General features: G+C 34.9%; 1 protein-coding gene across 1 annotated transcript in view; it reads right to left on the bottom strand.

The window, feature by feature from the left end:
* Positions 1-25657, bottom strand: part of ARHGAP15 (Rho GTPase activating protein 15) — a 424379-nt gene that overhangs the window by 296511 nt on the left and 102211 nt on the right. Inside the window, exon 5 of the mRNA XM_008061399.2 lies at positions 20015-20102. Coding sequence (XP_008059590.1) covers positions 20015-20102 — 88 coding nt within the window. The remainder of the gene's footprint in view (positions 1-20014; positions 20103-25657) is intronic.

Below are 25657 nucleotides of genomic sequence, written 5' to 3'. Positions count from 1 at the left end.
TTCAATATATGATAATGATGTTCATCATCAAGTGATTTATGATGCAGAAAAATTAAAAGCAATATGCTTCTTATAGAGTTAATTATGAGATATCCAAAATTATGGAATACTCAGAACCAACAAAAATAATCCTTTAGAGTATGCAGGAAAAAAGATATATTTCTCATATAATGAAGTCAGGAGAAAAAAAGGTAAAATCAATTTTTATAAGAAGCACTCTTTATGTGCCAACTACTTCCCTAGTGTATTACAACTATTAATTCATTTAATTCTTACAACCACTGTATGAAGTAGGTATTATTATTATCATCAGGTTACCGGTAATAAAATACGGCAGAATGGTTAGGAAATTTTTCTAAGGTAATGGAGCTAGAGAAGGAGGGCCCAGGATTTAAACACAAGCAGTGTCATTCCAGAATCCGTTTTTAACCTCTGCACAGTCCTTGAACATTGCATAGGCACTGTGATCATACTCATGCTGAAACATGAAAGAATTTGGGAAAAGCTATGGCTTTCTCACTAGACTCCAGGATAGACATATTGATTTTGTTTTTGTCCTTCTCTGTCAAACTGGATCTTGCCTTAGGTCACTTACACCACCTGTTTACCTGGAATACCTCCCAGTCTTCACATGGCTGGCTTCTTCTTATCCATCAGGTCCCAGTTAAAGGTCACCTTGTCAGGGGTCTTCTTTGACTGTCTTACATAAAAGAGCTGTGCTCCAGCACTCCTGGTTACTCTCTATTCCACTACTTGTTTTAATTTCACTGCCGCCCTCCTCCTAGCTGAAAATTAACATATATATTTTTATATACTGACTGTCTGTGTTTCCCCCACTAGAATTAAGCTCCCTGAGCTAGGGCCTTGTTTGCCTTTTCCTCCACTGTTTTTTTCCCAATGTATGGAACAGTGCCTGGCACATAGTTGTTGTTCAATGAATATTTGCAGAATTCATGAATGAAAGAAAAATACCAAAATGCAAGTAGCTTTTGTGCTTTGGAAGGAAGATTTTAGTGTCTTAAAATTCCCAATTTTACAGCAATTAGGATTTGTATTGTTTTAAATGGTTAAGCAGTCTTTGGTTTGTGATTTGAAAACTGCATAGACACCGTGCAATTTTGACACTTGACCTTGCCTGAGGTCGTTTAGAAATCCCATATGAGTTTTAGATGCTGTATAATTGCTTACCGATTGCATATGCTATAGAGCTAGAGAAAAGTGATGGGTAAAAAAGACAGTCTATGCTTTCACGGTTTTCTCATCATCTAGCTGTGTCAATCTCAAATATTCTCCTAAGCATCCTAAGCTAAATCTCATAGTACCCGACATGGTGGTTTATCACACTCCAAACTGTCACTCTCAGTCATCTCATGGTGTCACCTTCTCCACAACCTTGCCCTGTCCATCGCACTCCTCATGCTTTCATTCTTTCACCTTCTCTCTGCTTTAGCAATCTTTATTCTGCTTCTCATACACTTTTGGAGTTTCCCTTACCTCCATTTTATTGTTATGTTTGTTTCTGATGTTATTGATCAACCTTTGCACAATCTCCCAGGCTCTCAAGCTCTTACTGGTTTCACTTCCTTTCATGTTTAGGCCTGTGTTTCTGGTTCAACAATCACTCCAACCACCCCCTCCACCTGCCCTCTCCTCCAATGATAACACTCTCATTCACTTGTCCCTCTGTCAACGTCTTTTTATACCCTAATACTGGAGAAATAACCTTGGACTGCTCAGGGCAGCAACATTACAAATAATATCTATATTCTTCATCTCGGCCTTTGACTCTGCTTAGCAAACTTTTTATGTGTTCCTGGTCATTTTTACTTCTTTCTCATGACACCTTTTCCCCAAAGCTTCAGTTCTTACAAGTGTACCCCTTCAAATAATTTGCCCCTCCTGCACAGAGATTACAGAATCCTTGTGCTAGAATATTCTTCCCACTTTTATACTCATCTGTGTAATAAAAATAAACAATTAACAAATATAAACCTTAATAATAGTTTCCTATATTGCCCTCTGAAAGCTTTATATTGAGTTCTCTTTTATTCTTTACAATAATCTTGTGAAAAATATTGCCTCTGTAGTCAATTAAACATGAAGAAACTCAAGCAGGAAGTAGACAAGTGCCTGACATAAGCTCACACACTTAGTAAGTACCTGAGCTGACATTGTGGACTCTAAACCTTTATTTATTACATGAAAGAAACTATAACACAACATGAAAGAGATAAGCAGTAGCAGATCCCTGCTGGTGGAGGGTGGGGTGGGGAGGGGGGGCACATAATACCAATAAGGGTACCTGATCTCAAACCAGGCGATATAAGGACCAGTGGGAGGCCCAAACTTCACCTGTACTATGACCACTTATGTACCTAACCCTGATTTGTACCCTACATCTTCAAAATTTTAAAAAGTGCCTGAGCTGAGATATGAATTCACTTTTTAAAAAAACAGAAATAGAGGGTCTACCTATTCTGCTTGGATTGGTCTCGATTTCCAGGGTTCAAGCCTCAGTCTCCCAAAGTGCTGGGATTACAGGCATGAGCCTCTGAATCTAACCTGGATTCACTTTTATCTGACTCCAAGTTCTAATTTCTTGATCACAACAGAATACATGGCCTCCCCTCCACAACCATCTTTTCCTCCTACTAGTTTACATAAAAAGCAATGTCCTTTTAAAGTCCAAGAATAAGAATTCACATTTTCTATTTTTTCCTTGTCAGTGTCACCATTTCCTGCTTTCTCATCTGGACCCCAGAATTCTGGGCCTGGACCTGTGACTCTGGCTCATCTTTCTAATGAACTCCCATGCCTTGGCATGACAGTGCCCTCTATAAATGCCAAAATTACCTGGTCCATCTATGCCATATAGTGCATAGATGACTCAGAAGGCATATCCTGCCTTGCCTTAGAGGGATATTTTTTCCTTCTGTCCAAGGTTTATTTCTCTCTAGTTCCTAATTTCATCCAATCTTGTCCTTATTTCCTGAGGTGTCCCTTTTCTTCAACTTTATCTCATGCTCAAACAGATTATATCCTTCATTCTGTAATTATGCTGAAGTCACTTTTGCTAAAGAAAAAAAACACATATAGAAGAAAAGCAAGCATCAACTCCACATCCTCATTTTTCCCCCAATCTCACCCATTACCTTTCTGATTACCATATTCTTCCATATTCTGCATTCACTTTCTGTTTGTTCATGTTCCATTATTTTTTAAACTACTGCAGTTTGACTTTTAGTCCCTTCCCTAAAATGTCTTACTCCCTTCTCTGAACTGTCTTAACCATTAAGGGCAATAGAAACAATCTGATGTGTTGCTTTCCATAAGGATCTTACTTAAACTCTATACTGTTAGATTTTCTTGGCCCTTCATAAAGCCTTCTTGTTCCTCAGCTCAGAAATATTTTCTTTCCAAATTCTTCCTTCAAATTTTATACTTTCTTTTCGGTTTCTTTCACCGAATTATCTTCTTCTTCCCAATTTCTAAATGGTTTGCTGTTCTAGGCCTTCATTATGTCTTCTAGCTTACATGCTTCCTTGAGGGTTTCAGTCTTGCCCATCACCTGTCATATGTTGACACATCGATGGGTTCCTCTGGCCCTCAGCGCCCCAAATGTGCCAGAACTGAATTTTCTACAGTACCACCATGAGAGTGTTAGCACAGACACATCAGTGAAACTGTTATCTTCTTCTCAAGTGTACCCCTTGAAAAATTTCTTTAGCCGCTTCACCTGAAAATTCCTTAAGTTGTCTTCTCCTTCACTCTCCATAACCAAATAGTACAGAAGCACTAATTCCAGAATTAGTTCCATCTCATGACCATAACTTAATGAGTTCTTACTTTCCTCTCACCTGAATTCTTCTAGCTCTTGCCTCTGTGGCTAGCTAAAACTTTTTTCAATTCCTTCTCTCCATTTTGACATTCTTTTCACGCTATACAACACAAATCTTGCATCATTTCTTTTGAAAAATAGATTCACCTACAGGATAATGTCTGAATTCCTTGGCAGGACAGGCAGGCTCCTTCCCAACATCCTGTAACCATCCTTCTTTTTTCTATTCATTCTTCCATTCTTCTCCATACCAGCGATGCTACACCCATGCCGGTCTCCAAATGCAACATGTTTTCAGAATTCTATACACTGGGATATGAGTACACATTTTCTTTTTCTTTTTTTTTTTTGAGTTGGAGTCTCACTCTGTCACCCAGACTGGAGTGCAGTGGCCGCTCCCGACCACCGCAGCCTCCACCTGCTGAGCTCCGGCGATCTTCCACCTCAGCCTTCCGAGTAGCCGGAATTACAGCATGCGCTACCATGCCCGGCTGATTTTTTGATTTATTGTAGAGATGAGGTCTTGCTGCCCAGGCGGGTCTCGAACCCGCGGGCTCAGGCAATCCACTCACCTCAGCCTCCCAAAGGCGCGGGATTACAGGCTGAGCCACAGAAACCGGCTGAGTACACATTTTCTATCTCTTCAGTCCACCCTGCTCGCCTGCCATCAGCCATATTGCTGCTTATTTTCATGAAGTAACTTCGAAAAATCTCCATGAGTCTCTCTTTTGCCTCTGTAGGTGCACTCGCTCTTTTTTATTGCCGTTCATGCATTGTGACTACTTTATGGCATGTCTCTTTCCTTTATCTACGTAATCAGAGAATTAGGTTTGTCTTATGCTTCTTTATTTTTCCAAATCTAGCAAACGATTTAAAATAAATGCTTAATAGATATTTGTGAGCTATGGAAACAACTGATGAACTGGATGGATAATGACAATGAAATATCTGGATTCATTCCAGTGCATTAATTAAACAAATAATACAACTCAGAATGATAGTTTACAAAGTGAGAAATGCATAGAAGTTTAAAACACAGTATTTACTTTTATACTGACTTTAAATAGGAACTGATCTTATGGTGCAATCAAAGCAAATAATAGAGACTGGGAAAATTCAGAAGCATGACAGAAAAAAGCTAAAAGAGTTTGATTAAAATTAAAGTAATTAAATATATTTGCTTCAAGGAAAAACTAAGATAAGTAGATAGAGGATTGTGTAAAAATGGACTATTCAGTAGTTCATTTTCAGAAAGCAAAAGCAGGAAGACCTAGGTCTGAAGAGCAATTTAAGGGATTAAGCATTATTAAAAGGGAAAATGTTCAATATTTAAGTGTCACATTGGAATAAGTAGTTCAGAAAAGTTTGTAGCATTTACTTGGAAGACAAGATTTTATTCAAGAAGCCTGAAATTGAAGAATCCTTTAATAGAAAACATATTTCTGATTCTACAGCTATAAAACACAAGAAAAAGTCTGCTAATGAACTACATGATGCCAATTGATCATATTGTACATCATTATAAAAATAAACTTTTTAAAAACTGACTAAATATGAATTTAAATATAAGACTGTACATATCATATTTCTTCTGGGGTAAACTTAAAATAGAAATGACTGATTTTTAAATACTTAAATAGAATTATTTAAGAGTTACTGCTTTTGGACAATAAAACAGAAAAGCCTCTTTGCTGGAGCAATGCGAAGTTATTAAAAATTGATCCTAGGTCTTGTCCACTTCTGATTTTTATTATTCTTAGTCTGTCTTCACCATTTCCCATTAATAGCCGACAAGAGTATTTTCTCTATAATATGTTTTTTCCTCTGACTTAAATTAAACCTTTGGGATTAACTTTTCTGTTTTTCTTTATGGGATATCTCGGGTCCATAGTCTTCTAATGTCTATTAAGAAATATCAAAGACCAGATACTCTTTAGCTTGATGAGTATTTCCATGATGAAGACTGGTCATGTGCGTAGGCAACAAATTATCTGACCACTCATTTTCATGCCCTTATTACTAGATGTGTTTTTAAAAAGAGAGACAATGCTCAGATTTTATGAAATAGGTTATTAGCTGCCATTTTTTATTTTGGATTAATTGCAATTCCAGAATATAGACTCAGATTGTCCTTATCATTTTGAAGCCTGAAACACAAAATCTGTTTAGAGGAATTAAGTTTTATTACATAACTGGTTTTGATTCTGGGAAATCATTCATGGAGGAGGATAAAACTCACTTATATAAATTCTCATTTGGGCAAAATGATTTAGGAAAGAGTGGTGAATGGGTACCTGATCTTATTAGTGTTAAAATATGGCCCCTGTCAGCATAGAAGAGGATACTTTGATTATAAGATGTGAGTTTTATGTATATGAATATAAATGATGTTAATAATAGCTGAAATTGTTTCTACACTAAAATTTCTCAGCATATTCCATGACCAAATCAAACCAGATTTTCAGAAAAAATAAACCTTTGTTAGTGATATTTTGGACACTAGAATGTTATGTGCTTTTTGTTTGTTTGTCTTTCAGGATAATAACTTTACTTTTCAAGAAATGAAAACCTTTACACCCTAATCAAAATCTTGCTAGAATAAATATAATAGCTCCTAGTCTAAATTTGTTGTAAGCTCATTTTTTTTATATATACATACATAAAAAGCTAATCTATTTCTGCAAAGTAAATCACTTGGGCATATTTGTGGTGTCAGGTGCCTCCTCCAAGTCTCTACTTAGACTGTCATGTGCTTAATTCACCTCAGCTCTCCCTATAGATGACCAGCCCTGCTTGTGCCATACAGTCCCACCCATTGAGGATAACCAGTTTTCTTTTTAGAGTGCCAAGTCCTCCCACCAGGCTACCAGATTAAAGATGGACTTCTGGCTCACTTCACAATTCCAGATTTGGATGAAATGCCACTTTGTAGTCTGTGAGATCCTGCTTTCTGAGTAGCCATATAAAGGGGGGGCCAGGGTCCATATGATGAAAGCACGTGAAGACTCTGGGTAGTGAATTTTAACCAAAGAAAAGTAGGAAATGGGAAGAAGTATCGGAGGTAAATTCCTTCTCCTTTCTCTGGTCCCACCCTCTTGCGGATTTCTTCAAGCTTTCACTAGACAGTCTACGTGCAGCTCCTTTTCTGTCTCTTTGAGGCTCACTGAGGAGGGCAGCCAGCACGGTAACATGTCCCCTATGTTACATTCCACCATATCCGACCTGCCTTCCTTTTTATTTCACTTTATGTGCTCCGGATTTGTACCTCCAAATAAAGCATGGTGCTTAATTTAGGCTTTGTTTCCCAGAAAACCAGGGTTGAGACAATTGGAGTTGCTCTTCTTATGGCAGACATGGATAGTTCTCCACCAAAATGTGTGCTGTGCTCCTTGTAGAGTGTCTAGAGTTGTCATTGGGAAACAGTTCACCAGCAGGAGACTATGTTTTCAGTTCCCTTGGTACTAAAATGTGGCCAATACTCATTCTTATCACTGGAATGTGAGCAAAAAAAAAAAAAAAAGGATAAGACACACTTTAGGCTTAAGGCTTTTAAAGGGTATGTAGATCTTTTCCATGTTCTTTTTACCTCATCTGCCACAACTCTTAGCCACCATATTACTTCATGTAGTAATAATAACAACAACAATAAATATAATTAAGATTTATTGTGTTTTCTATGTGCCAGGCAAATTGCGTCAATTTTCACACATAAAGCTCTAAGAGGTAGGTACTCTTGTTAATCTCATATTGCAGGTGAGGTAGCCAAGCAAATAATATGTGAAAATAAATTTATTGTTAGCATATAAAAATAATTGCAGCAGCAAATTAAATGGGAACTGGGATTTCTAGCCTAGGTGGTCTGCCCTGAAAGTCCCTAAATTCTTCCTAATATGATATACTGCTTCTCAAGGTATTTCAACATAGTAATGGACTCTTAAGAAAGACTAAATACATATGTTCTACAATTTTTTAAAAAATGCACTGTGGGGTAAAAGTTTATTTTATCTTAGAGAAATGTAGCTCTAAAACAGATGCATTACATTGACCAAAATGATAAACCACAGAGAATCAAGCTTCATAATTAAAATAGTTTTCTGAAACAGCCTAAGGTGAAGTTTATTGAGGGACAGTAAACTATTATCCATTTATAAAGCATTCTATCAATTTCATAGATTTTGGTTGTTATTAAAAATTATGTAAGATGCAGAATTTATTGTGGTTAATGGCCAAATCTTGAGAAAATTATAACCAGAGAACATGGTTTCAATTATAGTAATATCGATCACTTTTTTCCTTACAAAGTTTACATTAATAAAGCACTAGAATTTAATTTCCTTTTTATTCTCTCATAATTTTCCTCTCTACCAATTATCCTCCAAATTTTGGATAACTTTTTGTTCTAATTATTAAATGTATGATATGGCCATATGACGATGTGTTCTATGACTATACCAATAAACTACAATGATAACCACACTGACATTGCAAGCACACTACTATTATGAAAAATAAAATATTAAACAGAGGTTTTCAGATGCCTTCATTAGGTTAAGGCTGGCAGATCTATTGCTTGCCCCTTCATTTTTCATGATTATCTTGAGGTATCTGGATAAGGGCTCAATGCTTATTCTACAAAAATAAAATCATTCCATAGTCACTTTTCACAGAATACTAGATAATTCATGAATAGTTTTCTGATTGACACTATATTCTTCTTTTTTTTTTTTGGCTAAATTATATCATTTTACTTCCATGAATAAGTTTGTTTTGTTGTTAAAGTCATACCATCGTGAATGAGCATTGCATGTGTTGTATTATTTGATTAATACTTGTGTTCATTATTCACATTGGGGGTAAACAGTATTAAGAAAAAGAAAAAATTATTTTAATAAGTCCTTTCATATATTCTTTTTTTGCTTTCAAGTTTATGGCTAAATGGGCAGTTTGGAAAAGTTAATAAATGCCTTGGAAAAGTTTTCTGTCATCAGAAGCAAAATTTTTAAAAAGTCAAACTCGTAGAAGTAGACAACAGAATGGAGGTTATGTGGGCCTGGGGACTGGGGAGAAGGATGTAGGGAGACAATGGTCAAAGTGTACAAAGTTTCAGTTAGCAAGAGCAATATATTCTGAAGATGTATATTGTACACCATGCTAACTGTAGTTAATGATAACACATTGCATATTTAAAAATTGCTAAGAGAGTAGATTTTAAGTGTCCTCAACACAAAATATGATAAATATATAAGGTGATGAACAAATATTCTGAATTTACATGAAAGACCTTTCAGATTTCCTCTTGGTACTCACTGATGTGGTGACACATCTATGTTCTTGGGACAGTGTATTTTCAGTTCTCCTTAGATGAATTACCCTATTTATTCTCTTTGCACTAGAACTTCCTTAGAAATGACCATACTGTTAGAGATCAAAGACATGAGAATATCAAAATGTTTTTGTTAATGAAAAGATGCCCTCTTATTTACTGAATGCAATGAGCAAAGATGATAGAAAACTTAGCTATTTTCTTTATCAATAAGAACTCAGGACTTATTGGTCTCATATTTGCATACATTTTTAGGACATGTCTCTCAGAGAATTTAACAAGTGTTACATGTGGGGTTTTTTTTAATTAAAAAGAGTATACATATCTTAATTCCCCAAACATGTATATCTCTGAAAACTCTAAGTCTCTCTTAATTTCAAGATATTTTGTATTGGTTACAAGAAGTTCTATATTGCCTACAGAACTAAATCATTTTTTTTCCCAATCCTGTTCAAGGTATTTTATAAGCAGGTTCCACACTGACTTTCTGACCAAATTAGACTACTTGCTGTTCCACAATGCTGTTCCTCAAATTAGTTTGAAGCTATCCCTCACTGGCACTGCTCCCAGGCATCTTGTAGGAAAAGCATGAAATAATCTGGACTGGGGCAAATTCACTCTAAGTCTCCGGAAACCTCCATTAAAATGTTTTCAGGAGAAGTAACCAAGACACAGTGCATGGGGAAAGGCAAGTGTTCAGTATATATCTGCAAAATAAACAAATATATTAAATAAATCGTTTTCTATATTTTGCTATTACTTACTCTTTATTTCTATATAAAATGTCTTTTATTTCCATTTCTACATCAACATTCTATTCTTTTTTCAAACACATGCTCAAATGTCACTTCCTTCATAAATATATTTAGAATCCGTTCTAAATGGAAGCAATCATGCTCTCCTCTGAGTTACCATAAAATTAATCCATGCCTCTGTTCATGCCATTTTAGAACAACTACCAATGTCTATTTTTAACTATAATTACTCAAGTTATGGAGATACTTTCTATTTGCTTCTAGACCCTCAAGGGAAGCGTTGGTTGGAGTCTGATTCATTTTTGTATCTTTCAGAACACCTAGTATAGTGACTTAAACAAAAAATATTACTAATAATATTTGCTATAATAATATCAAATAATATTGTTGAACAAATGAAGAGATACACAGATAAAACATTATTTGCAACAATAACAGTTTCCCAGGGCAAATGCTACCTATGGATAAATCTATGGTACCGTAGCATTGTCTAATTTTTGTTACCACTTTAGTCATGGTTTATTACAATAAACCTGGGTGTGATTCTGTCTCCTCTACCATATTACAAACACCTTATAAGCAGGTATCATATATTATTCATATAGATATCTTTGTTACCTCTAAGCTAAAAACATTATGTGACATCTAGTAGTTGTTGATTTTTGAGACAATAAATAAGTGAATGGATGCTCTGCATTACAGAGCTTCTTCTCCACGAGACAACCCATCAATAGGTTTTGTCTAACCAGGAAGCAAGTTTGCCATACACCATAGATATCGTTAGGTATGTCTCACCCACATCAAGAAGAAGCTCTAAAATCACTGAGAACAGCAGGTACCTAGAAGGTAAGTTGCAAATGAAGCGTAAGAGTCAATTTAAATACATCACTGATATTAAAATTGATAAGTGTACCTGAAAAATACAAGAGATGTGATTCAAAGCCTCAGATAATAAACCAAACTGAGAACTCTTGTTTCTCTAGCACCAGATAAAACTAATAATAATGTAGGAGTTTTTGAGGCAAAAGTTTTCGCTCCTACCCTAAATAAAATAAAGTCATGATCCTAGGAGCATCATGTTTCTCTCTTACTTTGGCCTCGTGCTAGGCCTTGCTCTATTAAGACATATAATACTGGGTCAACTGCTGCTGTACAATGTATGTTTGTTTTTAAAAAAATAGCCATATACATAGGTTGAAGATGTCTGGAGAGTACTAGCATGCTTTATCAAAATTTGCCTCTGGTGGCAAATCTCAAACTATGGTACTCTTCTCAATTCTTTTATTTTATCCTATCTTCCATCTAAACCAAGGATTCATTTTTTGTACAGTCTCTGCCCATTCTCACTTTTATGCCATTGTTCATGTTTTTCATTCCCCTGCATACTGTGCCCACAAATCTCCACATATTGAAATTATAACCATCCTTCAAGGCCCAATTCAAATCTTTCACAGATGTGAGCTCTCCCTCTTCTAAATCTCAAAAAAAAAAAAAATTCTACTATGTTTCTTATTTCATCTCACCCTATTTTTTGGCAGAGATTTTATAAGGCAAAGACTATATCTTGATTATATCTCTATGCCTTTTATGTAGCCCTAACGAGCAAGCTGTTCATTGTAGGATTTTAATACATATTCTTATGAAGTCTTTTCCCACCAAGGCTTTTATAAATAGCACAAACTTGATTAACCAAATGCATACTTAAATTAAAGTGAGGTAGATTGTAATGAGAAGCTATGTTTTTGCACCAACTCTCCCACTGAAGACAATAAAAATGCTGGATAAAATATTTTATTTGAAAATAACCTTAAGAGAACTGAAAGATTGAAAAGACAATGAGTGAAGTCTGACAGTGTAAATATTTTGGGGTGATGGGAATCTGAACTCAGTGAGAGAAGCTGAATATCAAAGGAACAAACAAGATTTTTTTTCTGAGGTCATTTATTTATATTATGTACACTTTTCAGCTTTGGTCAATCAACATCACAGAAGAATGGAACAAGAGCCTGCCTCAAGTCTTATAAAAGGATGAAGGAAAACCAATATTAAAATTTCTGCCTTTCTCCAATCCCAAGGAAATATATATATAAAAAAACTCTCTTGGTAGATGAACAATGTAAAAGATGAAAAGAAAGAAAGAATAGATAACAATTCTGTCTCTGAGAAAGTTATGGCCTTCCTATTATGTAGATATAACCTGATAACTTTATACTACTAGCTTAGATTGAGGCAATCTGTCATTAGGAATGTCCCAGACTCCTTGAGGAAAAAGTAAAATACTCTGGAGGAGGACACATTTACCCTAGGCCTCAGAGAAACTTTTATGATAATATTTCAATAACAATGATTATCACACAGTCAAAGATAACCAGACACACAAGAAAACAAAGCAACATGAGTAAAACCAGGAGAAACAGACTGACACAAATTTCAGATGTTAGAATCATAAGACACATATTATAAAATAACTATGCCTCCTAATTTTTACACAATAAAAGAAAGTCTTCAAAATACCTGCAGGAAACAATTAATTATAATGATGACATAGCTAACTTTAAAAAGAAATGAACTTCTAGAAAAAGAAAATTACAGGAATTAAAATTAAAACCTTAAAGTTTATCATAAAAGAAGACTAAATTGAAGGACTGGAAGATAATGATTATTTGCAATGCTACTCAAAAAGATGAAAATATAGGAAAAAGTATAAAACAGTTGAAGGATATAGTGGGAACAATTTTTTAAGTTCTATATTTTATTTTGGGGGGCTTTTAAAACTTTCCTTATTTTTATTTAAGAGATGTGGGGTACAATTCAGGATTAGGTATAAAAGTGGTCATGATACAGGTAAAGTTTGGACTCCCTTTGGTCACCTAGTTTCAGATTAAGTACCCTTATTGATGTTATGTGTCTCCCCCCACTCCTGCAGTTTTCATCTACTGCCAGTCCCTTGTACTATTATGATACATTTTCAGAGTCCACTTATGAGTGAGAACATGTAGTATTCAGTTATTTGTTTCTGTGATAAACTACTGAGTATTATAGACTCTAAATCCATTCAAATTGCTGTGAAGTCCATAATTTTGTTGTTCTTTATGGCTGCATAACATTCCATTATGTATATGTACCACATTTTTAAAATCCAGTCTAGTTTTGATGAGCAGCATGTTTGGTCACATGTTTTTGCTATTGTAAATAGTACTGCAATAAACATGCATGTGCAGATTATCTTTTCTGTAGAGTGATTTATGTTCCTCTGGGCATTTTCCCAGAAGAGGGATTGTTGGATTGTATGGAAGGTCAATTTCTAGTTATTTTAGAAATGCCACACTGTTTTCCATAGAGGTTGAATTAGTTTGCATTTCCACCAACAGTGTAGAAGCATTCCCTATTCTCCATATCCTCACCAACATCTGCAGGTTTTTTGTTTTATTAATGATGGTTATCCTTACTGGAGTTAGGTGATATCTCAATGTGGCTTTGATTTGCATTTCTCTGATGGTTAGTGAGGCTGAGCATTTTTTCTTGTGTCTGTTGGCAGCTCCTATGACTTCTTTTGAGAAATGTCTATTCATGCCTTTTGCCCATTTTTTAATGGGGCTATTTGTTTTTTTTCCTTTCAGCATGCTAAGTTAAAGATGACACAAACAAGTGGAAAAATATTCCGTATAGTTGAATTGGAAGAATCAATATTGTTATGATGTTCATCCTACCAAAGGCAATCTACAGAGTCAACACTATACCCATTAAATTACCAACATCATTGTTCTCGGACCTGGAAACAACAATACAGAAATTCATATGGAAATATAAATGACCACAAAAAGCCAAGACAATCCTTAGCAAAAGAAACAAAGTAGGAGATATCACACTTTCAGATTTTAAATTGTGTTATAAAGCTACAATAATCAAAACAACTTGGTATTGATACAAGAACAGGCATATAGACCAATGGAACAGGATAGAGATTCCAAAAGCAAAACTTCAATTTCTCAACCAACTCATCTTCAACAAATCCTCCAACAACAACCACTGGAGAGAGAAGAACCTATTCAGTAAATGGTGCTGGAAAAACTGACTAACCATGTGCAGAAGAATAAAACAGGACCCCTACCAATCACCATACACAAAATTCAGTTCCAAATGGATCACTACTAAGAAAATTTATTTAACATTTATTTAAATGGAGGCTTAGATGGAAATGAGAGAACAAACGTAAAAGGGTCTATATTTGAAATGATAGTAGTTGGAATGTCCTAAAGTATATTAATGACAATAATAAGCAATTTTAAGAAGCATAGCAATCCAAGCAGGGAAAATAAGAATAAATTGACATCTGAATGCATCATGTTGAAACTGTAGAAAAACAAAAATAATGGGAAAAATATTATGATCGATTAGAGAATAGTAGTTATATTAACAGGTTTTTTAATTATAAGATTGAATGACAGAAAAGAGTGAAATATTATCTTTGATAAGCTGAATGAAATGACTGCCAATTCAAAATCCTATATTCAGAGAGAATATGTATTTCCAGAATGAGGGAGAAATAGAGAGTTTTCCAAATAAGCAGACTCTTAGTTGGATTGTCCCCACAAAACCTTTAGCAGAGGAATTTCTCAGAAAATACTTCGAGTAGAAGAAAAAGTGATTCTAGGTGGCAAGTCTGAGATTCAGGAAGAAATAAATAGCAAAGAACACTATGAATATTGGGCAACTCTAAACCAACATTGACTCTATAAAAAAGAATAAATAATATCTAGTGATCTTCAAAACAAAAACAACAGACAGTAATAACTTAAACATTGAGAAAGGATGAATGGATTTAAAATATTCTAAGGTCACATCTTGGAAGAAGGTAAAGAATTTGAGTAGCTTTACTCTTTATAATCATCAATGCTGTAATCCTTTGTTAACTATTAAAAGAACAGAAACAATGTATATCCCTCTCAAACTAGTAGAGAAAAAAACGGAATGATAAAATATTAAAGGACAGAAAAAGCAAGATATATCCAGCAAAAAAGGAAGAAAAAACTCATTATAACTGAATTTGTTTGCATTCAAAAACAAAGTAAACTATATTTTAAGGAATATAAATGTAGGCAGGAAAATAATAAAAGATAATAATATATTGACTAAAATGCAGGTTGGTGACTAACTCCAGAGAAAAGGAAGAAGTTATGAAGACAAAGGGACAAATGACAGGGAGTGGGACTTCTGAAGAACTAGTAGAGTCTTTATTTTGTCCTGGATGGTGCTTATGTAGGTGATTGATTAATAATGGTTAAAATATATGTAAATTTTTAAAATACATTTTTACTTAAAATTTGTTTTTTCCTTATTTTATAATATAGCTACTTGGAAATTTTGAAGTGAGCTAAAAATCAGAATATGCATATACATATGTATATATATTTAACTATGAGAATATGAACATTATACTTTCCTTCATTATTCAGGAAACCGGGACCTAGGGACATCAGTGGTTTTCAAATGTTTCTACTCACTGGCAGGCCAGCCAACTTGGATCAAGTTTTCCTTAGTTTAAGGAGAATTGAGCAAAATAGATATGATATATGTAGGTATATAAGGAGGGAAGTTTACTTTCTTGGTAGAGAATGTCTTTAATACTGAGATTGTATCCTTCTTACATTTTGGGGTATTTTTATTTTTCTTTAGCCAGTTTCTATTTAATGTCCTTCTTAAAAACAAAAAGAGAATAGGTCAGTTGTCCTTCTCCTTTAATAAGTCACTTAGGAACCAGAGTCTATGAATCTCTAATCTACACATACCAGTGAAGTGATTCAGTGCTTATTTTCATGGTAAGATTGGGTTTGATAAAAAATGTGACTTAGATAGTGTTATGAACAAAATGTTTGTGTTCCCCTAAAACTTATATGTTGAAATACTAAAACCTTGTTGGTGTTAGAAGAAGGGATCTCTGGGAAGTGGTTAGGTCATAAAGATGGAAACTTCATGAATGGGGTTAGTGCCTTTACATGAAGAGACATGAAAGTTTGCGCTCTCACTTTTTACTTTCTGCCAAGTGATGATAAAATGAAAAGAACCAAGTGCAAACCAGGAAGCAGCCTTTGCTAGACACAAAATACAACAGTGTGTTGATCTTGGACTTCCCAACCTCCAGAACTGTGACAAATAAATTTCTGTTTTAAACCACCTGTGTTTTGTATTTTGTTATAATAGTCCTAATTGAACAAGATAGGTATGAACTGAAAAATACGTTCACTGAGAAATAAAATTAGCAGAACAAGGAATGTGGGATCAGGAATAACATTTTGTGAAGACATTGTATTAAATGTGAAAACAGTAAGGGTAAGAAAGATGGAGGCTTTGGGAAACTTCATATGAAAATGCAGAAGGTTAACCCTCTGGCACCCCAAATGGATGGATGGCTTCATTTTCAGGATAAGTGTCCTGGAACAACATTTTATGCTGTTTATGAACACATTCTTTTCTGAAGCCTGTGCGTGATGATGTTCTTTGAATTAATATATTATCTCATCTATAAATGTCTGAATCAATACAAGTATAAAACTAATATAGTGTAATAATATGCCATAATTCTGGTATCATGAAAATGACACCAGAAGTAATAAATAAGGACTTCCAAAAAATGTTAATGAATTTCTTCTAGAAATCAAGTCTATTGTCAATTTACAACAATTCTGAACATTGAACTACAGGCATTCAATTTGCCAGCTAACTTGCAAGGTTTGCCTACAATCTATTCTATAGTATATATTATATACTACAGAATATAATAGAATATAGTGTAATAATATGTTATTATTATATTATAGTCTCCATATAATATAGAATATTGCATATTATTCTCTATATAACATATTATGCAACATTCTAGATATAATATATTAATATATATTATTAATTTTATAACTTTATAAAATATTAATTATACACTATATACTTAATGTGTAATATATAATTATATACAGACTACAGAATATAATATAGAATATACAACATAGTGTAATATTATGCTATAATTATATGATAATCGATTGTATATATTATATGGTATAATTATATACTATAGAACATAACATTATAATAAAGTATATTACAGTAAGGTATAATAATTATTTTGTGTTCATGTTATATAATGTCAAAAATATATATTTATTTATATGGTCATTATATATAAAGTTATATATATATTTAGACATACATAGACATATACAGAGATAATACATATTATGTATATATGTTTTATATATATATATAGAGAGAGAGAGAGAGAGAGAGAATCTCTCTCTGTCATCTAGGCTGGAGTGCAGTGTTTACAATCACAACTCACTGCAACCTGGAGCTCCTGGGCTCAAGTAATCTCCCCACGTCAGCCTCCCAAGTAGCTAGGACTAAAGACATGAACCACTGTGCCCAAATAATTTCTTATTTTTTTGTTATAGAGATACGGTCTCACTATGTTGTCCAGGCTGATCTCGAACTCCTGGCCTCAAGTGACCCTCCCTTCTCGGCCTCCCACAATGCTAGGATTACAGACATGTGCTACCCATGCCCTGCCTTTTTGGTTTTTTAACTAATTAATTTCATTTCTTACTAATTCTGTTGGCAGATAATATCACTATTCCCATTTTACAGGTGAAGATTCTGAAACTCAAAGAATTGGGTAACATTGTCAGCTACTAAGTGGCAAAAATAGAATTATATCCCTGTGGCCCAACTTCAAAACTCTACTCTGGCTACTTTGCTGCTTTGCCTCACCACTGAATTAACATTCAAAGATCATTCATTTAAAGATTAAAATACCATTTATTCCTTTAAACCACATTCTGAACTCACTCAGGCAGCAGCTTTTATTTGACCCCTCGAAGGAGAAAGCATGAACTTTTTTTCCAGAAGCACAGTTAATAACACCAGGACATGTCTAAGGGGGTGCAAGAGAAATTTAGAAACTTGAACATAAATCTTTTCAGAATAAAACCACAGCAACTTTAATCAAGACCTGGCAATCATTGTATCATTTCTCTAAGACTGGAACTGGTAAATGTGGGTTATCCCACTAGGCCTTTAATACTTTTTTAGAAATGATTCCAAGAAGTTGACTAGCAAGACAATTCATGCAGTACAAACACGAATCTGTAATTCTTTTCCCCATTACCACAAAACACAGTTAGTTTCCGCCCTGAATTCACTTTGAAGACAATGAATGCCTGGGATAAACCATAAGAACACTGAAAATGGCACCAGAAGTAATAAATAAGGACTGCTAAAAAAATGTTAATGAATTTCTTCTACAAGTCAAGTCTATTGTCAATTTACGACAATTCTGAATGTTGAACTGGAAGCATGCAATTAGCGAGCTAACTTGCAAGGTTTGCCTGCAATCTAAAATGGAGTTTTCTTTTACCTGTATAAAATTCAGCTGCTGATAATTATATCTCCTGGTACGAGAAGATTGAAAAATAAAATTAAAATAAACCAAATGCTCTAATAGGGAATCTAATCTCTCCCATTAGCCCACACGTTCACATGAACTCTCCTCCCAGTGGAATTCTTGTCACTCAGCAGGATGAAGATCATCTTCTCAGCAGTCAAACTCAGCAAGGCCAGCGACTCTCCTTGCTTCCTGACTTCCCCCTCAGAACTCATTCAAAAGGAAGACAAAGGACCTGCAAGTGGATGGGAGTTGTTTTGTGCCTGGCCCTTGGGGATACTTTATTTTTCTTAAAAAGATTATCTCAACCTTATGTAGCCAAAAATAAAAACAAAACTCTAAAACAAATTTCTGAGGCATTTTAAATTAAAAGTACAAAGGACTGAGAAATATTTTTAATTTATTCATAATTAGTTTACAGATCGGACAGCACTGAGACTCCAAAATCAGCAAGCCACTTGGGGATAAAGGCTATTGCAATTATCAGAAGCAAGCCAAATGCTACCTTTTGTTCTGACTAAAATCTTCTTTAAAAAAAATCTCTTCACAAATGATTTTCTATTTTCTATTTAAAGAGGATTACATAGCAAACACAACTAGTGGCTGGAAAGCAACGAACTTCCCATCGTTTTATTACCTGCCAAATATAAATTAGTTCATTGTGGTTAACTCCCGCCAGGCGACCTCTTTCCTTGTCGTCCATCAGGCCAATGGGCTGTGGCAGGTTGGATCCTGCCCGGAGTCCTTCCTAATCAGGAGGCTGTCAGATATGTTGCCTGCCCACTGTCTTCTACATCTTGTGGCAGCTCTTGTGTTTGGGCAGCAAGGTTCTGAGCTTGAATTGCCCCAGTAACTAGCTCCGAATTGCTCTTACTTACTATCACTGTCAAATCTCTGTAGACACATGTAAGGCCTTCCTCCAGGTACCATGAAGAAACACTACAAATTTCACTTTGCAATAACTACAGGATACAGAAATTGTATTAGCTCCATTAGATGGAGTCATAGAAATAGTCGGAAAGGTTAGCTGGATATAGTGAATGTCACAGTTAGACTAAGATAAAAAATCACTTTGTTAACTTAGAGTGTTTCTCCATTGGTAGCACTCTATATTAAGGTGCCATTTATAAACAGTTTATGATTATTTATTAATGTCTGAAGCACTTTATAGCATGCTAGATAGCAACTTAAATTCATGTATTAAAGATGCACATACATGGTTTAATACAATTTACGTCTTATAATATTCTTTAAAACAGTTTCCCATAGTATCATCTGTTAAGCATTTATTACTAATGCATTTTATAACATACTTTATAATACATTATTTGAGCAAGTAGCTGCATTTAGTGATCATTTCATAAATAAGAATAAAGCATTTATAAATGGCACCTTAATTTAAAGCGTTACCTTTACATTACTACATAGCTGCTTACCATTCATCTCATTTTGTGATTATTCTCCAGATGCACCACTTAATAAAACAGACACTAAGTTCTATTTTCCCTTCATCTGATTAAAAGTTTATTGAGTCATTTCCTCCATCTGCTTTCAGATGTTGGTAGCTTGGAGCCTTTAGTGTGATTTCTGATACAACCAAACTTTTAATTCAACAATATTTCTGAAAAGATGATTACAAATAGAAACAGAAAATTATTTACCATACTGGACAGAGCCTGTTGCTTGGGTTCTTTGTAAAATTCAATTTTTCGACTAGAAAGAACAATCCAGGAAGTAGACCAGTTTTTCCTTAGGGAAAAATAAGAAGGAGAAAACATTATTAGTTGCAGAAATTATTTACAGATACAGTATAAGTAACATTTGGAATGTGAAGAGGCCATCTTTATTTGTAACTAGTCTTCCTCAAAGTCTTCTCTTTATTCAAATCTATAGGTGGTATGGAATTTGGTAATAATAAAGATGCTCTGCAATCATTTAAAAGCATGACATTTACCATGAAATTTCTCAATTTATAGATCCTCCTAAAATCTTTTTTAACTACTAAAAATCCAATTTTGTGGCATCCATGTACTTCCTTCTCACAGAGTTTATGGTTTTACAGCAAAGTAAAAGTAGGAATCAGAACCCCTTTCTTCATTATGTCTTCTCTTTATTGGTTTGGTATATTTCAGAGTCTGAAAAACTAACTAGCCCATGTGTCATTTCTTAATACAAAATATTTTTACAACTTTTTAATAACAATATTATAATTATAATTTTTATAATGAATCTTACTAGAAATCAAATAAATGCAAATAAAAAGTGACATGACTTTCCCTTCTTTACTCATCAAGTTGTCAAGGACTGAAAGGAATGATGATAGTGTTCATGAGGGTCAGAAAAGGGTTCTCTCACACACGCTTGGTGGGAGTAAGCTGAATATATACTTCTGGAGTGCAATTTGACAATATGTTTTCAGGAAACTTTAAAAATGTGTATATCCTTTGGCTAACCATGTTCATTATTATAAATTTAAATTTATTTCGAGTAAATAGTCTCACAAGTTGTTAAGGCTGTGTACCATTATTGTTAATTCTGCACCTAAAACATCAAAAATAGATTGGTTAAGTAAATTGCTTATAATTTATATAATTCATGTAGAAGAATACTGACGAGGGAAGATCTTAATGAAGACTATAATACAATACGTAGTTTATAACACCACGGTGAGTGATTTACCTGAGACTGTCTTCACCAAACCACGATTCTTCTGATTATTAGTTCCATTCATCAGAAGTCAAAATACTGCTTCCTCAAAAGTGACAATCATGACTTCCTCACATATCACCTACAATAAACTTATGTTTTTATATATTTTACCTCTATCTCTCCCATTAATAAATAAGCCCCCAGATGATAGAAATTACTTCATCTTGCAGGTATCCCCAATGCCTAACATAGTACCTTGGACAGAATAGACACAAAATATATAGTTATTGATTCAATTATTAAACTTTTGCTTGGAAATAAAAAGTCTGCATACAACAACACATTAAATCAGTTGGCAAAATCATGGTTTTGTTTTTTTTTTTACTTTGTATTTCTTGGTGTTTACTGAATTTCCTGTACTGAGCACATATCACTTCTTTAGTTGAAATATGTGTGTGTTTGTGTCATGAAGAATACTTTTTTTTTAATAGTAACAACATTAAGGAGCTGAAAATAGATATATGTTTCTGCCCATTATATCATACTGCTGCGGTTTGCCTTGGCTTAGCAGTCATTTCAAAATAATTGAATTTCGTTTACAAAAAGAGATTTTAGAAAGTTTACATAAAGACTTCGGTCAGGTCAATAGAAAACCACACAAAAATATTTTGTAAATGGCTATTCAAGATTTTTGTGTAATTTATTTCCACTTGCTTCTTAGAATCTAGGGGCTTGATTGAAAGAATGGCTTTGATTCTGTGAGGTTAGTATTTACAAAAATAATTGGGTTATCTTACATGCCTGAAGCTTTCTTAATGATACACCATTGTGTTAAAAAAGAACAGAATAAACAGACACACAAGAAACACAATGCATATTTTCCAACATACAAACACTGTGTTCTTGGACCCACTTGTTTTTAAATAGTCAATTTTCTAACTAAATGATGAAAAGATGAAAAAAGAAAACCACATTGCCTTAGTGCCAGCAGCAGAAAGGTGAATTGAAGCAGCCATAACCTTCTTGCTATGCGGGTCATGATACTGAATGGTCCCAAACAAGAAAAAGAAAAACGTTACTGGAAGGATCGCTGGTCTAGTCTGGGCACATTTTATCACCACCCTTATTTTGACCATATGTGGTGAGTATGGAACACACTCACACATGACAAATCCATATTTAACCTGCCTGTTATATTTCCCACTATATTTTTCATCTTCTGGCAAGGAGATTCTATACCTTATTTGCGTCCTATCTATAGTAAGTCCTGGATAAATGGTTCGGATTTGAATCTGTTTCAGATGTTGATCGTTTATAGAACTTGCTGGCAAAATTCTCCCCTTCCTTAAACTTGGAACTGGAACTGGTTAGAACTGAAGTTGCTTGAAATTCTATTTTCTCATTGTTCTCTATAACGACTTGGAACTGCTGTGAACTGTGTCCCCGTTAGGTGAATCAGATGAAGGAGTTGAAGAGGGTAAGAACTCCAGTTCTTGGAACTTTAGTCATACGAGTTGCTCTGCACTTACATACTGTGCTATTCTGTTTTGAACTTATAAACCACAGACACCATCTTTATTGTATTAGTAGAATAAAAGTGAAGAGTTTTCTTCTATGTGTTGATTTCTACTGCTTGAGAATAATTTCATTTCAAAAATGAAAAATCTAATGCTGCTGGCAACGTTTTAGATGCTTCTCTTTCATTTTAATTGTTCCCTGTGATTTCCTTCAAAATAATAATTAGCATAAATTATTTTGAGTACCTAGTATAAATTTGATCATCTAACATGGGTTTAGCTTCTCACACATAAAAAAGATGAAGGCATTAAGGATTATATTTACTAATACAGAAAATGAGCTCAGAGAGTTGAGGTAACTTACTTAAGGTCATATGCTTAGTTTAAAGTCAAACCCAGTTCCTCTGACTCCAAAAACCATAATTTTTTTTATTACTTTACACTGGAGTTTTTTAAAGATTAAGCAATACTTACTACCTTAGGTAAGAATATTGTCAATATCAATTTTCATCACAGTTTTAGTTGAAATCCTCAAATCATAAAAGCTATTGTGCACAGCCTGTCACAATATATCAGTCATCTAAGCTCTGTTATTAACTATTTTATCTGATCCTTATCAGAGAGATTGGGCAAAGTCTCATCAATCCCAAACTCTCTTACACTAGAAGTTGCACTGATTCAAAGGAATAAGATGATACCCAGTTCAACTCCTTACAAGAAACCAGGAGCAGATGTGTGCTCCTACCTGGGTGGCACCTCTGTCTTTTTCCTGATGGGGATTATTCTGATACTTGATGAGCAGATTCATCTGCACTTAGTGGGCAACATAAAATGAAAAAGAGAGTTAAAAGCCTCTAGTTCAGGGGTAGCTGAGGTTTCACCTAAGGGAAACAATTTTCAATCTATGACAAGTCTGAACTTTCCTCTCTGAACTAAGTACTCTAGAAACTTGACCGGTGTCCTTACAAGGCCTGACAATTAAGCTCACGAACTTGCCATCGTGCTCTTACATTGGCAGCACTGTACAAACAATTCAATAAGGTTTTATAACCTTGGTATATCAGTGTCTCACAGTTTTGCTCGTGTCGGTGTGTGGTGCTGTCTTGCTGAATGGCATTCATTATTGTTGCATGTTTTCATGTGCTGTTGTGAGAATGTTGGAGCTTGAGTTAGAACAATGAATAGACATTAAATTTCTTGCTAAAATTGGCAAGAGAGGAAGCGGAATAGGGTTATGTTAGTTCAAGTTTGTGGGGATAATCCATGAAGAAAATGGCAGTGCACAAATGGATTACACGTTTATCTGAGGGGACAGAAAACGTCACTGAAAAAGAGAAGTCAGGACGGCCAGTAATGGGCAGAGCTGACAAAAACATTGCAAAAACTTCTCAAATTGTGCATCAAAATTGTCTGCTGTGAGAAGCATAGCAGAACAAATAAGCATTGACAGAGAAACAGTTAGGAAAATTTTAGCAAAAGATCTTGGCATGAGAAAGGTGTGTGCAAAAATGGTCCCAAAGTAGTACTTGCATCACGACAATGCACCACCTCACACAGCACTGTGTGAGGAAGTTTTTAGCCAGTAAAAAAATAACTCTATTGGAACACCCTCCCTACTCACCTAATCTGGCCCCCAGTGACTTTTTTCATTACCTAAAGATAAAGGAAATATTGAAAAAAAGACATTTTGATGATATTCAGGACATCAAGGATAATATGATGACAGCTCTGATGGCCATTCCAGAAAAAGAGTTCCAAAATTGCTTTGACAGGTGGACTAGGTGCTGACATTGATGTACAATTTCCCAAGGGGAGTACTTTAAATGTGACTGTAGTGATATTCAGCTATGAGATATGTTAACACTTTTTTCTAGGATGAGTTTGCGAACTTAATAGTCACACTTCATATAATATCTGTTCAGTCCATCCCCCATTCTTATGTGTTTGACCCGTTGTGTTGACCATAGTTCTCAGACTATCACTGGAGTAGCTTTCTCACCTAGTTACTCCACCACAGTGAGCCTCTTGTACCTTTTGTAAGGTAGTGTGAGCTCTGGGGAGATTGTGAAAAGGGTCAAATGGCAAGGTTTTGCCCTGGCTTAAGTCTTTAATATTTTCCATATGAAACTAAATGAGCAGATGACTGCTGTTCAACATATTAGGTGACACCTCAGGAAATCATACCTACAAGCTTAAAGGGCTTAGCCAGCACAGGTGAGTCTAGCAGTTTCTGATGAAACTTTTAAAATAGATTTTTCTAGGATGGAGCAGTTTTCAGAATAGAAAGTCCCTTTACAGGCCTGGCTCCCCCAAGGAGATGGACACCATTTTTATTCTCTTAGATATTTTCCAGGACTGGGCACAGTATGGGACATTCAGTAGGTGATAATTAGAGGTTTTTATTGAATAAAAAAGTATACATGAGTTTTCATATTTCAGGAGGGTCACACATCTAGATTTTTTTGCTTTGCATTTGCTGTTGTTCACTTCTCTTCTTAGTGGTTTGATATGGAAATTCTATTTTCTTTTTTCTTTTTTTTTTGAGTTGAAGTCTCACTCGATCACCCAGACTGGAGTGCAGTGGCCGCTCCCGGCCACCGCAGCCTCGGCCTGCTGGGCTCCGGCGATCCTTCCGCCTCAGCCTTCCGAGTAGCCGGAATTACAGGCATGCGCTACCACGCCCGGTTGATTTTTTGATTTATTGTAGAGATGAGGTCTCGCTGCCCAGGCGGGTCTCGAACCCCCGGGCTCAGGCAATCCACTCACCTCAGCCTCCCAAAGGCACGGGATTACAGGCTGAGCCACCAAGCCCGGCTCTATTTTCTTAACTATCCAACATTTTTTATTTAGGATAATTTTTTCTAATTCAAATTCTTGTAGTTGATGCTTGAGCTTCCTCTGGAGTTCTCCCTGAATTCTCAAACCTTAGTCAATAATATGAGTTTGCATTGGCCCCCAATCTGTATCAGGTATGTCACCTGGTATTTTATATGCCTCATGTAATTTAATTACTGGGAGTATCTGTTGTACATTTACCACATGCCAAACACAATTCTAAGGACTTAATATACAAAGGAAAATTTTAAAAGACCTTAGAAATATTATTTCATACTACAGGAAGACAGACAACATACATGG

This window comes from Carlito syrichta, unplaced genomic scaffold, assembly GCF_000164805.1.
Source record: "Carlito syrichta isolate Samal-C Ts95f unplaced genomic scaffold, Tarsius_syrichta-2.0.1 Scaffold305239, whole genome shotgun sequence".
NCBI classification, from domain to species: Eukaryota; Metazoa; Chordata; class Mammalia; order Primates; family Tarsiidae; genus Carlito; species Carlito syrichta.
The sequence above is the reverse complement of the archived record's forward strand: the minus strand, read 5'-3'. Positions and strand labels throughout refer to the sequence as shown.